At 36.5% G+C, this 13832-nt stretch overlaps 1 protein-coding gene across 15 annotated transcripts in view; it reads left to right on the top strand.

Annotated features, from left to right (window-relative positions):
* The window catches only part of GOLGB1 (golgin B1), an 87897-nt gene that overhangs the window by 29612 nt on the left and 44453 nt on the right, over positions 1 to 13832 (top strand). For 8 of the 15 annotated variants that reach the window (XR_008678676.2, XR_008678675.2, XM_031009072.2 and 5 more), the window contains 5 exons: positions 1861 to 1977; positions 4469 to 4591; positions 5734 to 5847; positions 7096 to 7498; positions 9254 to 9369. Coding sequence is in view for 13 of the 15 variants with exons in the window: in XM_031009072.2 (XP_030864932.2) it covers positions 1861 to 1977; positions 4469 to 4591; positions 5734 to 5847; positions 7096 to 7498; positions 9254 to 9369 (873 nt within the window). In the remaining 2 variants the exon portion in view is untranslated. The remainder of the gene's footprint in view (positions 1 to 1860; positions 1978 to 4468; positions 4592 to 5733; positions 5848 to 7095; positions 7499 to 9253; positions 9370 to 13832) is intronic. The other 7 variants (XM_031009078.2, XM_031009076.2, XM_055383763.2 and 4 more) reach the window with 3 other exon arrangements.

Genomic DNA, 13832 nt, shown 5'->3' with positions numbered 1-13832 from the left:
TGAGCTAGTTCCTCAGAATTCTTCCAGCCTCTGCCCATTACCCAGTTCCAAAACTGCTTCCACATTTTCAAATAATCATTATCAACGATGACCCCACTTGTCAATACCAATTTTCCTTTTTAGTCCGTTTTCTCTTGCGTGTAACAGAATACCTGAAACTGGGTAATTTATAAGAAGTTATGGAGGCTGAGAAGACCAAGGGTGAGAGGCTGCATCTGGTGAGGGTCCTCTTGCTAGTGGGGGCTACTCTGTTTTTTTAATAGTAACTTAAATGGGATATGACCTTCATCCTTTTCTGTTCCTTATTTTTGTGTCAAATTTATTCTCCTAAACCTCTATTTGGAAGGAGGCTTGATTCAGGAAAGCTTTTCTTAACAGACTTCCTTTTTCTATTGTTTTTGTGTTGTGTTCAAAGATATGGGAGCCGGATTTCTGAGATTTCCTGGCTTTCTTCCTTCTGCCCTTCACTTGGTTTATGCCAGCACTGTCCAATAGTAATAGGTTTATTTGTAATAATTAAAGACTGGAAACAACTCACGTGCCCATCAATAGGGAAATATTTAAACTGTGGTATATCCACACACTGGAATACTACTTAGAAGTGAAAAGGAACCAACTATACAACAATAGAAGGCCTTCATTTTAAATTTTGAAATGTGTCTGTATTTATTTTTGAACTTGGAAAATAATTCAATTATAATAAATGTTTATATTGCAATTTAATTATTAGTTATGATTAAATTGGTATCAACTGTTACTAATGCTGTCTGCATGTTTATATTGCAATTTATTAGTTATGATTAAATTGGTATCAACTGTTACTAATGCTGTCTGCATTAAGTATACAAATAAAGATATTACAGTGTTATATAGGGGTCTAGAAAAATGTTAAACTGAATCAACCCATTGATACCAACTGCATATACACTTGTTGCTTGTGCAGCACCTCAACAGTAACTTGCATGATGCAACAGATAAGATGAAATATAGTCATGCCAAAACAAAGTTGTACTTAATGGAAAAATAATCTATATTTCAGTTTTCAAATTAAAATTAAATGTTAAAAATTAAAAATATTTCTTTTCTATCAGACCCATTTTAAGCCCTCTATATCCACATGTGGCTAGTTGATACTGAATTATACAATATGTTTGTAGACCTCTTTCTTCTGTCTCTTTAATTCCTTTTCTGCATAATTTTTATTTCACTCCTCGCAGTTTCTTCTTAGTACAGGTTCATGTCTCAGAAGGGAGCCATGATGAGTCAGTTGTGAGAGTTCAGGGGGCCTAGATTACTCTAGCCCTTTTAGTCCTTCTTACCTTACTGTGCACCCCTTGCATTTACCTAGTATTAAAGAATGGCAAAGCCCTGCCACTATTCTAAAATTGGCCAGCTGTTCATTCCAGCAAATAAATACATTGGCTGTTTAGGGCTGTCCCTTTCTCAGACCCATCAGATTTCACTCTTTTGCTGCCTTCTTTTTCTTACACAATGTAAGACTAATACAATGTAGTTCTTGTGGGTTTTGGTGGTTTGTCCTTATTAGCTTATATTTTAGGGTTTTTAGGACGGTCTGCCTAATTTTACTGTAAATGTTATCTGTGGTTTTTTTGGTTTTACTATCTTGTGCTGTCTCTATGTGAGGAGTCAGAGAAATTGAAAAATTGCCACTACTGTTTCTGTCTTCTTCTGACAAATAAAATTTTGATAATGCATGCAATTTCCTTTTGTGTTCAATGGAAACTAGAAGGAAATATGGTAGGCATTTAGGTTAAGCAAGAAAGGGAGGTCAAAGAATTAATAATGCTCATTCTTTTGCTTAAATAATTTTTTTTCCTTCTATGTCTTTGGTTTGATAAGAGTTCTACAGAGATGGAAGAATTTGTAATGATGAAGCAACAGCTCCAGGAGAAGGAAGAACTCATTAGCACTTTACAAGCCCAGCTCAGCCAGACACAGGCAGAGCAAGCTGCACAGGTAGGGACCTCACAAAATTAGGATAAAGAGCCATGAAGTCCAGTGGGTTATTACGCACAAGTCAATTCAGTGAGTCACTTTAAAAAATCCTAGTAGATAAAAGTATAGTAGCATGGGTGTTGCACTAGAAATTAGAAGGATATGTAGTAGAAGAGATTAGGAGATGTGTGGTAGGTAAGTGTGTCATTAGGGAACACCAGAAAACCTCACAATGTGTTATTTACCTTGATGAATTTTCTATAGCCTAATTGATGACTGTTTCTTAGTTCTGCATGTCCAGAAACTTAATTTTAATAGCAGACAGAGATTCAGTATTTTAGGAATGGACTCATGCTGAGTTCAAAAGAGACCAATAAGTAAACCAAAAGAAATAAAAATAATTAGGTTCATTCTTTCCCAAAATAATATCTATCTTAATAGGAAATAAATTATAGTTAGATTACTTAGTGAGCCTGTAATGAGAAAGTGGTGTAGGTCATGTGATTTTATGTTAAATGGCACCAGTATGTGACATTCTTCTTCCCATTTTTTTCATCTGTCAAGACCAGACCATTTGGATTGGCATCCTCAACTTTTTCTATTTTTCTAGGTTTCTTGGTTGGCCACGCACTCCCACATATTTATTTTTGAAATTGGGTCTCACTCTGTTGCCCAAGCTGGAGTACAAGTGGTACAATCATAGCTCACTGCAGCCTCAATCTCCTGGGCTCAAGCCATCCTCTCACTCACCTCAGCCTCCCAAGTAGCTGGGACTACAGGCATGTGCCACCGCATCTGGCTAAATTTTTTACATTTTTTGAAGAGACAGGTTCTCAATATGTTGCCCAGGCAGGCCTTGCACTCCTGATTTCAAGTGATCCTCACACCTCGGCCTCCCAAAGTGCTGGGATTACAGGCACTGTAATTTTTTTGGGGGGGTGGGGGGCAGCGGTGGGGGAATGCTTATGAATCATGAAAGATTTTTTTCCCTGAAGTACCTTTGTACATAGCTAATTATCCATTAGGTGTTTACTTTATTAATAATTTGTAGTATTAGTAGTGCCTTCTCTCTGTGGTTGGCCTACTGCTATGTATACAGTTAAAATTGTATATCCTGAAATTCTTGGTTTTACCTATTAGCTTTTATTGTGTCCTTTTTAAATTTTTTATTTATTTTTTATTGTGTCCTTTTTATGTATAAGCACTATATACAGTGCAGGATGAAGAAATACAAAATATGGTTTTTAACCTATGTGTTGCTAAAATATGGAAAGCCAAGATACGTACATGTGTTAAGAGATTCATCGTAATTTAAGGCTTTCCGAATAAGTGCCAAAGCAAGCAGCAATACAAACAAAATATTTTGGGAGGCGAAAGAGGTTACTGTGAGTATGACAGTTAAGGAAAATTACACGGAAAAGTTGGGATTTAGGCAAAACCATGATATATAGATAATATTCCAGACAAGCTGGGGGAGATATTTCAGTGATGGGGAACGGTGTGAGCAAAACTGCAGAGAAGGAAAAGAATATGGAACATTTATGGGAAAGGAGTTAGAGATGTTTGGCTAATGAAAGACTCCAGTGCCTACACACTTGAAACACAAGAGTCCAAATTCCTAGTGAGGTCAGAATTCAGATAATAAAAACATTCTGAGGATTTTTTTTTCTCCTACCAAAAAAGAGAGCCAAAGTTTGATTCAAGGTGTCACAAACTGAGATATCAGCAGTAAAGGACCAATGCAAAATGGGCAAGCTAACAGCTAAGCAGCATGCTCCACCATAGATCTTAAGGAGATGAATAAGCAGATGCACACACTCACAACCTAAAAACAAGACAGAAGCACTGATACTGAGCAGCTCACCATCAGTCCATTTATTTCCATTTCATTCTGTTCAGAGCCAGTTAAAAATGAGCATGATCTAGAAGGCTGCAAGTAATGACAGCTGAAAACAGCTGTCTGGGGAGGTGGTGTGGATTTAGAAGCACATGAGGTTCTTTGGTAGAAGCAATTCTTTGAAAATAAGACTAGAAAGATAGATTGGTATTTCCAGTTGTAGAGAATCTTGAATAAATGATATGTTAGTTTGAATTTTCATTTATAGGGCATGAGAATTTTACTGAAAGCTTTTCAGCCATGAGCAAGAAGTGTCCAGGGTTTAATAGAAATCTAACTTAACTTCACCTTATGTGTTTAATATCTTAATCTTTTTAGAACTTTAAAAAATACACTCCTGTATATTTAAAACATTTCTAGTAACCATGAACATATGATTTTTGATCAAAATTTATGTTTAGGCTAACTTCTGAATTTGAAAATAGGCTTTCTCTCGCATTTCAGTTACTGTCCAGCCTATCTCTCTTCCAACATCCTCATCCTTGACAATCAAAATTTCACTTTAAAAAGCTACTATCAAGTCTCAGTGTCTGTCTTGGAAAGTAGTCTGTGAGTTTTATTTGTGCAATATTCGGGGAGTGTAACTTGCATAGTTTCTCTGGTATGTGTCTTCAGTTGAGTTCCATGCAGCAGGTGGTCCGAGAGAAAGATGCCCGCTTTGAAACACAAGTTCGTCTTCATGAAGATGAGCTTCTTCAGTTAGTAACCCAGGCAGATGTGGAAACAGAGATGCAACAGGTGTGTTGCTAAAACTCGGTAGAATGACTGTCATTTTGGTTAATATTTAATCCATCACAGCCAATTTCCTACCCTTACCCACTGCTCTTCACTTGGTGTTAGTGTTTTCCTTATTGGCCTCTTTTGTGTCCTTGTCTTCTGTTGCATAAAAATTATTTATTTTTTCTTATCCTTTTCTTGCCTTTTACCCCTCTAATCAGGTTGTTGGTGCTCAAAAGCTGAGTTTAGTTGGTGAATTTATGTGGTAGTCAAAAATTGGTTTCTCTTCAGTTTTCTGATTATAGCTACCTTTGTGCATTACACACCTAACCCAAAGCTTCAAATCAATGAAGTCAGTTTTAAATATTTAAAAAATTAGAGAAGAAAAAGAATGATTTTGAAGACATGAAGTCTTTTATTAGATCAGTAATTCTTTTTTAAAAAAATTTGAGTAGATTTTGAAAATTGGCTTCATTGTATTTGAGTTCACCATCTACTAACTCAAAGTATTTTATTTCACTTAGTGTGTAGTGCAGTGTGGTACTGAAAGGCACTTCAGTGATACTTTATGTTTGATCTGTTTAATTAGATTGAAAATTAATTAGAATTAATTAGAACGGAAACTTTTAAGTTCTAAGCAATCTTTCAGAATGCACCACTAAATAAAGTTTTAGAATACAACATATTATTAAGTAGAATACTAATTGTATATGTGTATGATTGCTTTATTTATTCAACAAATGTTTTTCAAGTGCCTGCCCAGTGCATGAAACTAGGAGAAGGGAAATGATTCTTGCCTGCAGTGAATGTTCTCTTGGGTGGGTAAGAGGTACATGTACCTATGCTATCTAGGTACGGGTTATTAACTGTATGATTTTGAAGGCAGATATGTGTTATTGTTTTTTCTAATTTTTAAAGAGGCTCCCTAATTCAGGGACTTGCTTGTGTCTGGGTCTGGTTGTTGTTGGTGCTCTGGAGAAGACATTTTGGAGAGTCTTCGTTGCTGCTGGATGGGGAGCATGGCATGCTGGTCTCCCACTCTTTAAACTGTCATTTTCAACACCCCAAAATTTAAGTACACAAATCTACATGACATTTTGAAAGATAAGCAAATACAAGCACTCATTTGTTAGCATATTATGTCTAAAATGTTTTCTTCTCAGAAATTGAGGGTGCTGCAAAGGAAGCTTGAGGAACATGAAGAATCCTTGGTGGGCCGTGCTCAGGTCGTTGACTTGCTGCAACAGGAGCTGACTGCTGCTGAGCAGAGAAACCAGGTACTGCCTTTTAATCTTTACTTCCTGCCTTGGAGGGTATTCATTTCCACTTTCATTTGCCAGGCAGTAGATATAAAAGCCTATTTAAAGTCTTCAGAGAATTGATGCCATTTATTCATTCTTTCAACAAATACCTCGTACTTAAGTGGTGGGGATGCAGTACAATTATGAGCAAAACTAAATACAGTTCTTTCCCTCATGGAGCATACATTGCACTTCTTTATTGTTGCTCTTTCCCTTTGCCATTTTAGATCTAGGGTCCTAGTTTATCTAGAATGTCATACAGATTGAGTATGCCTAATCTGAAAATCCAAAATGCTGCAAAATCTGAAACTTTCTGAGCACAAGCATGACACCACAAGTGGAAAATGCCACAACTGACCTTGTGGAACAGGGTAACAGATCAAAGGCAAATATGCACAAAATCATTTAAAATACTGTATAAAATTATCTTTAGGCTATGTGTATACGATGTATATGAAACAAATGAATTTCATGTTTAGACTTGCATCCCATCCCAAGATATCCAAGATATTCCACAATCTGAAAAAAATGGAAAACTAAAATACTTCTGGTCCCAAGCATTTAGAATAAGGGATACTTGACCTGTATTATCCTTTAGTGAGTTTCTTTTTCATCAGTTACTCTTCTCTGTCTTGAATGGTTTTTGTGCTTTATGTACAGCCCATCTTTTCTTGTTTTTGTAAATTGACCTTCTGTTAGATTGAAATGATCTCGTTCTGCAATATTCCCTTGAATATGAAGGTAATCAGTAATGCTGAGCTGACTATAATCCATCCTGCCATTTTCTTTCTCATATTGTCCTGATCTTCATTCTCATTGAATTCCATTGAATTCCACTTTGCTTCTCTAGTATGTTAATTCTTCCTTACCCTTGCTCCTTTCTGTGTCCTATATGGACCCATGCTTGACAATTTGAACTACCTTTTTTCTACCCCTTGGATTCCTTGTGTTCCTATCCTGTCACATCCAAGTAGTCTCATCATAATGCAGAATTGGTGCTATAGTCCACATTCTCTGTTTGTTTTTCTGGGTGCCTGTGTGCTGCTGGGGAGTCAGCCATCTCCTCTCTTCTTAATTTTCAACTCTCCTTCTTGAGAAGGGCTTTCTCTCTAGCATAGAAACGTGTTCTCATTTTTTTCCATCCTACAAGAAAAAGCACTTTACAATGCTTGTTGAAATGAAATAATGTATTTATGGCTCATGAGACTTTGTCTTTTTTCTTAGATTCTCTCTCAGCAGTTACAGCAGATGGAAGCTGAGCATAATACTTTGAGGAACACTGTGGAAACAGAAAGAGAGGAGTCCAAGATTCTACTGGAAAAGATGGAACTTGAAGTGGCAGAGAGAAAATTATCCTTCCATAATCTGCAGGAAGAAATGCATCATCTTTTAGAACAGTTTGAGCAAGCAGGCCAAGCCCAGGCTGAACTAGAGTCTCGGTATAGTGCTTTGGAGCAGAAGCACAAAGCAGAAATGGAAGAGAAGACCTCTCATGTTTTGAGTCTTCGAAAGACTGGACAAGAGCTGCAGTCTGCCTGTGATGCTCTAAAGGATCAAAATTCAAAGCTTCTCCAAGATAAGAATGAACAGGCAGTTCAGTCAGCCCAGACCATTCAGCAACTGGAAGGTCAGTAGCTGATTGCTTTTGAAGTCCACATCTCTACCACCTGAGTGGCTTGTATTTCATATTTTCAGGGATCTGTTAATGAAATCTTTACTCAAACCAATTGAACCAATAGAAGGACTGAGAAAAACAGCTCTTCTGAACTTCTTGATGCATTTTTCTTGCCTCTGACTGGCTATAATCTTTCTTAATATTATAATTATCATTACAATACTAAAAATGTGATAGTGATGTTCCAGATATTAAATAGAATGCTATGTTAAATATGACTGATCTGAAGGATTCAATGACTGAAACGAGTAGGATTTGAATTAGTTTTTGGAAAACTCAGGCCAGATCTAGGTGCATAGGTTAGGAGACTAAATTGCATGGAGTTATCCATAAATCTAAAGAAGGATGGATCTCAGTGCTTTTCTTATAGGTGAAAATCTCTTTTCACCTGATTTCTTGTCTTACAGGTGAAAATTTATCCTTTATGAAGGTATAAAGGAAACTTTTTAAAAATGTGTTATTATAAAAGTAATATGTGCCTATAAAAATTGAACATTTTAGAACTTTATAAATTAAAAAGTGAAACTTCCTCAACACCAATACTCCATCTCACCAATCCTCTTCCCCAAATTATAACCTTTACTAATATATTGACATAGACATAAGGGAAAGATTTTAGAAAGAATTAAGTTGAAAATTTGTATTGAATAACTGAATGTTAGCCAGACAGTTTTGTTTTTTGTTTTTTTTTTTGTGACAGAGTTTCACTCTTGTTGCCCAGGATGGAGTGCAATGGCATGATCTCGGCTCACTGCAACCTCTGCCTCCCGGGTTCAAGTGATTCTCCTGCCTCAGCCTCCCAAGTAGCTTGGATTACAGGCATGTGCCACCACACCTGGCTAATTTTGTATTTTTAGTAGAGATGGGGCTTCTCCATGTTGGTCAGGCTGGTCTCGAACTCCTGACCTCAGGTGATCTGCCCGCCTCGGCCTCCCAAAGTGCTGGGATTACAGGCGTGAGCCATTGTGCCCTAGCCAGACAGTTTTGAAGGGCATCACACAAAACCAGGGTGTTACATGAGCAAGCTGTTCTCTTAAGCATGTTGATGTTTAAAACCATGTGGTGGAATCCTGGTGGGATCCATAATACCTAAGTCGAGAGTGAAGAAAACAAAAACCCTAAAGCCATTTTCAAGGGGGAAAGGGAAAATGAACTTGTAAAAAATGCCTAGGGCTAGGCCTCCCCACGCCTGCTATTCCAGCACTTTGGGGAGGTCAAGGTGGGGGGGGGATTACCTGAGGTCAGGAGTTCGAGACCAGCCTGGCCAACATGGTGAAACCCCATCTCTACTAAAGATACAAAAAAAAAAAAAATTAGCCAGGCATGGTGACGCATGCCTGTAATCCTGGCTACTTGGAAGGCTGAGGCAAGAGAATCCTTGAACCCATGAGTCAGAGGTTACAGTGAGCCGAGATCGCACCACTGCACTCCAGCTTAGGCAACAGAGGGAGACTCCGTATCAAAAAAAAAAAAAAAAAAGTGCCTAGGCCTATTTTATTTTACTTTTGAAGGAAGTGATTTACTGAGGTGTCCTTTGGTTCTTGAGAACATTTAACATTTAGCTAATAATAATGTTGTCATTGGCATCATAATTTTAACTAAGGTAACTAAACTAGTAAACAGCATACAGTGTATCTTTAGAAGATAATAATAACTACATTTCAGACTTGAAGCAAATATTACATTTATTTTTTTTCTTTTCCTTAGATCAGCTCCAGCAAAAATGCGAAGAAATTAGCCAATTTCTAAATAGACTGCCCTTGCAACAACATGAAACAGCATCTCAGACTTCTTTCCCAGATGTTTATAATGAGGGCACACAGGTAATTAAATGTGAACTTCTTATGAATATTAACTGTTTGTCTTTGCTGTGTCTGTACTTTGGTGCTCTAATGAGGATTTATTCCAGAGAGCTATATAAACCTTCTGTTTTTTCTGCCTTAAAAAATACTTTTTTGAGGACAATTCTATTTGAAAGGAATCATGAAAGGCATTAATGCAGTGTTTCAACAATAAAGAATGAGAAAATAATAGATAACAAATACCATGGTCTCAGAAGCCTTTCTGATTCTAAGGTCTTAACAATTTGTATCGGAGATGAATCATTACTTTTGCTTCTGTAGTTAATTTTCCCAGTTCGGAAGTCTTTTTTTTGGTAAACTAAGATTTGATCAGGTTTAGTGAACACGAGTCAGTCTAATCAAACTTAAAAGTCTACTATGGAAATCATATTGTTCCCATTAATTAATTAACAGTAAAAAAATATGTAATGGCCAAGTAGCTTCTTATTGGCCAGTATATTCTTTCTTTCATCTACAAAAATCTCTGTAGAGAGCTAGATTATAATAATTGAAGGCTGATTCAGGCTGATTGAGCCTGAATATCAGAATGAAGGCAGTTAGTTTGATGTTCTTAATTGACTAATGTCAAGTTGAGATAACTAGATTCAGTCATCTCCATTGTAAGATTATACCCTTCCAAACTCACAAACATATTGGTCAGCAGAGTCCTGTCGTTCCTGGGCTGTGCTGTCCACTGATAAAAATTTTTGCCTCTTGGTTTCTAGCATCTAGGCTTTCCAGTCTCTTCTGTTCTCCCATTCTCGACTTTTTCCTCCAATGTTTTGTTAAGACATTTTCCAACCATTCAAATAAGTTGAAAGAGTTTTGTAGCGAACATCTGTATACCCACCATCTGAATTCTATCATTAACATTTTACCACATTTGCTTTATCAAATGTCTATCTATTTATTCATCCCTCTGCCCATCCATCAGTTCATCTTAAATTTATAATACATTTCACTGTAAGTTGTGGACATCAGTACATTTCTCTCTAAATTTGTCAGCATTCATATCATTGACTATATTTTAATATTTATTTATAATTGTTCTTTTTCTTTTGAGGTAAGATTTACAAACCTTTAAATGCACAGATCTGAAGTATACCATTCCTTGAGTTTTGTCAAATGCATACACCTGTGTTACCCAAACCCCTATTCAAGATATATCACATTACCATCACCTCACAAAGTATCCCTATACCCCTTTACAGTCATCCTCACCCTTCCCCTCCAAAGACAACTACTGATTTTTCACCATAGATTAATTTTGCCTGTTTTACAGCATCATATACATTTAACCATACAATAGGTCCTCTTATGTGTAAAGCTTTTACTCAGCATATTTGGAGATTCATCCATATTGTGCATGTATTATAATTTAATCTTTAATATTGCTGAGAAGTATTTTATTTTATGAACATGCTGAATTTTCCTTTTGCATGATTGTACTGCATTTTCCTATTGAGGGACACCTGGGCTTTTTCATGCTTTGGCTATTATGAATCAAACTGCTATGAACATTCTCATACAAATAGTTATGTGGACGTATGTTTTCATTTATCTTCAGTAAATACTAGTTGAGGAATTGCTTTGCTGGGTCATAGAGTACCTATGTATTTAGCTTTATAAGGAACTGCCAGGTCTTTTCCCAAAGTGGTTGTACTATTTTTTTTTTTCCAAGACGGAGTCTTGGTCTGTCGCCCATGCTGGAGAACAGTGGTGCAATCTCGGCTCACTGCAACCTTGACCTCCCGGGTTCAGGCAATTCTCCTGCCTCAGCCTCCCAAGTAGCTGGGATTACAGGTACCCGCCACCACACCCAGCTAATTTTTGTATTTTTAGTAGAGACAGGGTTTCACCATGTTGGCCAGGCTGGTCTCAAACTCCTGACCTCATGATCTGCCCACCTCAGCCTCCCAAAGTGCTGGGATTACAGGCATGAGCCACCGCACCTGGCTGTGGTTGTACAATTTTATACTCCCACCTAAAATATATGAGAGTTCCATTTGTTCCACATCTTCTCCAAGATTTGGTGGTGTCAGTTTTAAAACATTTTAGCCATTCTAATGGGTATGTAGTGGTATTTCATTGTGGTTTAAATTTGCATTTCCCTGATGACAAATTATGTTGAACTTTTTTTCTTGAGATTCTTAGCCATATGTACACCTTCTGTTGGTGAAGTGTCTGTTCACATCATTTCCCCATTCTTAAAATTGAGTTCTTTGTCTTTTTATTATCAAGTAGGAATTCTTTATATATTCTGAATGCCAATCTATTATCATATATGTTTGGTGAATATTTTCTCCCATGCTGTGGCTTTGTGGCTTGCCTATTCATTTTCATTATGATATCTTTTCATTAGCACACACTTTTAAATTTTGATGAACTTAATTATTTATCATTTTTATTGTTTTTTTTTCTGTGGCCTGTCTGTGAAACCTTTGCTTAGCCCCAGTTTATGAAGATATTCTCTTATGCTTTCTTCCACAAGCTTTATGGTTTTAGTTTTCATTTGAAGTCTCTGAATCTCAAATGAATTTTTGTGTGTGTTGTAAGGTGAAGGTCAAGTTGTTTTGTTTTTTCCCGTATGGATATTTCGTTGTTTCAGCACCATTTCGTAAGGAGACTTTACTTTCCTCATTGGATTCTTTTGGTACCTTTGTTGCAAATCAAAGACTAATACATCTATTTCTGAATTTTCTGTTCTGTTATATTGATCTATTTGTCAGTCCCTATGCCAGTATCACGGTCTTCATTATTGTAGTTTGTTGTTAGTCTTGAAGTCAAGTATTAATAGTATAAGTCCTCCAACTTTGTTCTTCTTTTCAAGATTGCTTTGACTATTCCAGGTCCTTTCCACATAAATTATACAATCAGCTTCTCAAATTCTACTTTTTAAAAAAGGACAGATGAGATTTTGAATTGGTATTGTGTGGAATCTATTGATCAGTTTAAGAATTGACAACACTACTGTACTTTTAAATCTACGAATATAGTATATATCTCCATTTATTTAGATCTTTAATTTCTTTCAGCAGTGTTTTGTAGTTTTCATTGGAGAAATTATGCACATTATAACATTTATTCTGAAGTAGTTAATATTTTTGATACTATTATAGATGGAATTATTTTTATTTCATTTTCCAATGTATGCTAATATGTAAGTATACAACTGAATTTTATTAAGCTTATATTCTGTGACCTTGATAAACAAATTAATTTTATTGGTTTTAGTCTCTTTTTGTAGATTCTCTAGGATTTTCTATGTAAGCAATCATGTCATCTGAAAATAAAGACAAATTTTACTTCTTTCTAATTTTTATGCCTCCAGTACACTGTTTAATAGAAGTGGTGAGACTGGACTTTCTTGCATTGTTTCTAATCTAAGAGGAAAGTGTTCCATAATTTACCATTGGCTGTGATACTAGTTTTAGGTTTTTAAGGAATTTCCTCTATCAGATCATCCTCAATCTTGTAGAGGAATTTTTCTCTTAGTTTTTTTGATATTTCTTAATTTTTTCTTAATTTTTAAAATAAACTTTCTCTTAATTTTTTTTTGATATTTCTAGGCTATGTGGTTCTTCTATGAGTAATAACAAATGTCTAGTTGTAGCAATCCTCCTAAAAATTTTTCTATTTATTTATTTTTTGAGATGGAGTTTCACTGTTGCCCATGCTGGAGTGCAGTGGTGTGATCTCAGCTCACTGCAGCCTCCATTTCCCAGGTTCAAGCGATTCTCCTGCCTCAGCCTCCCAGGTAGTTGGGACTACAGGTGTCCATCAACACCCCCGGCTAATTTTTGTTACTTTTAGTAGAGACAGGGTTTTGCCATGTTGGCCAGGCTGGTCTGAAACTCCTAACCATACCTCCTAACCATTGGTGATCTACCCGCCTTGGCCTCCCAAAGTGCTGACATTACAGGCGTGAGCCACTGCGCCTGGCCTTTTTTTTTTTTTTCTTTTTTAAAAATTTTACTTATTTTTTTGTTTTGAGACAGAGTCACTCCATCACCCAGGCTGGAGTGTAGTGGTGTGATGACAGCTCACTGCAGCCTCAACCTCCTGGGCTTAAGTGATCCTCCCACCTCAGCCTCCTAAGTAGTTGGGACTACAGGCACATGCCACCATGCCCGGCTATTTTTTTGTGTTTGTTTGTTTATTTATTTATTGGTGGAAATGGAATTTCATCATGTTGCCCAGGCTGGTATAGAACTTCTGGACTCAAGCAATCCCCCTCCCTTGGCCTCCCAAAATGCTGGAATTATAGGCATGAGCCACCACACCCAACCCCAATATATTTGTTGAAAAAAATGTGCATATAAGTGAACTCATGTAGTTCAAACCCATATTCAAGAGTTAACTGTATTATCCTTTTTCTATAGTACTGAATTTGATTTGCTAATATTTTGTGAAGGATTTTTGTGTTCTTATTTATGAAGGATATT

This window comes from Gorilla gorilla, chromosome 2 (assembly GCF_029281585.2).
Source record: "Gorilla gorilla gorilla isolate KB3781 chromosome 2, NHGRI_mGorGor1-v2.1_pri, whole genome shotgun sequence".
NCBI classification, from domain to species: Eukaryota; Metazoa; Chordata; class Mammalia; order Primates; family Hominidae; genus Gorilla; species Gorilla gorilla.
Note: the sequence above shows the minus strand (reverse complement) of the source record. Positions and strands in the feature narration are given on the sequence as shown.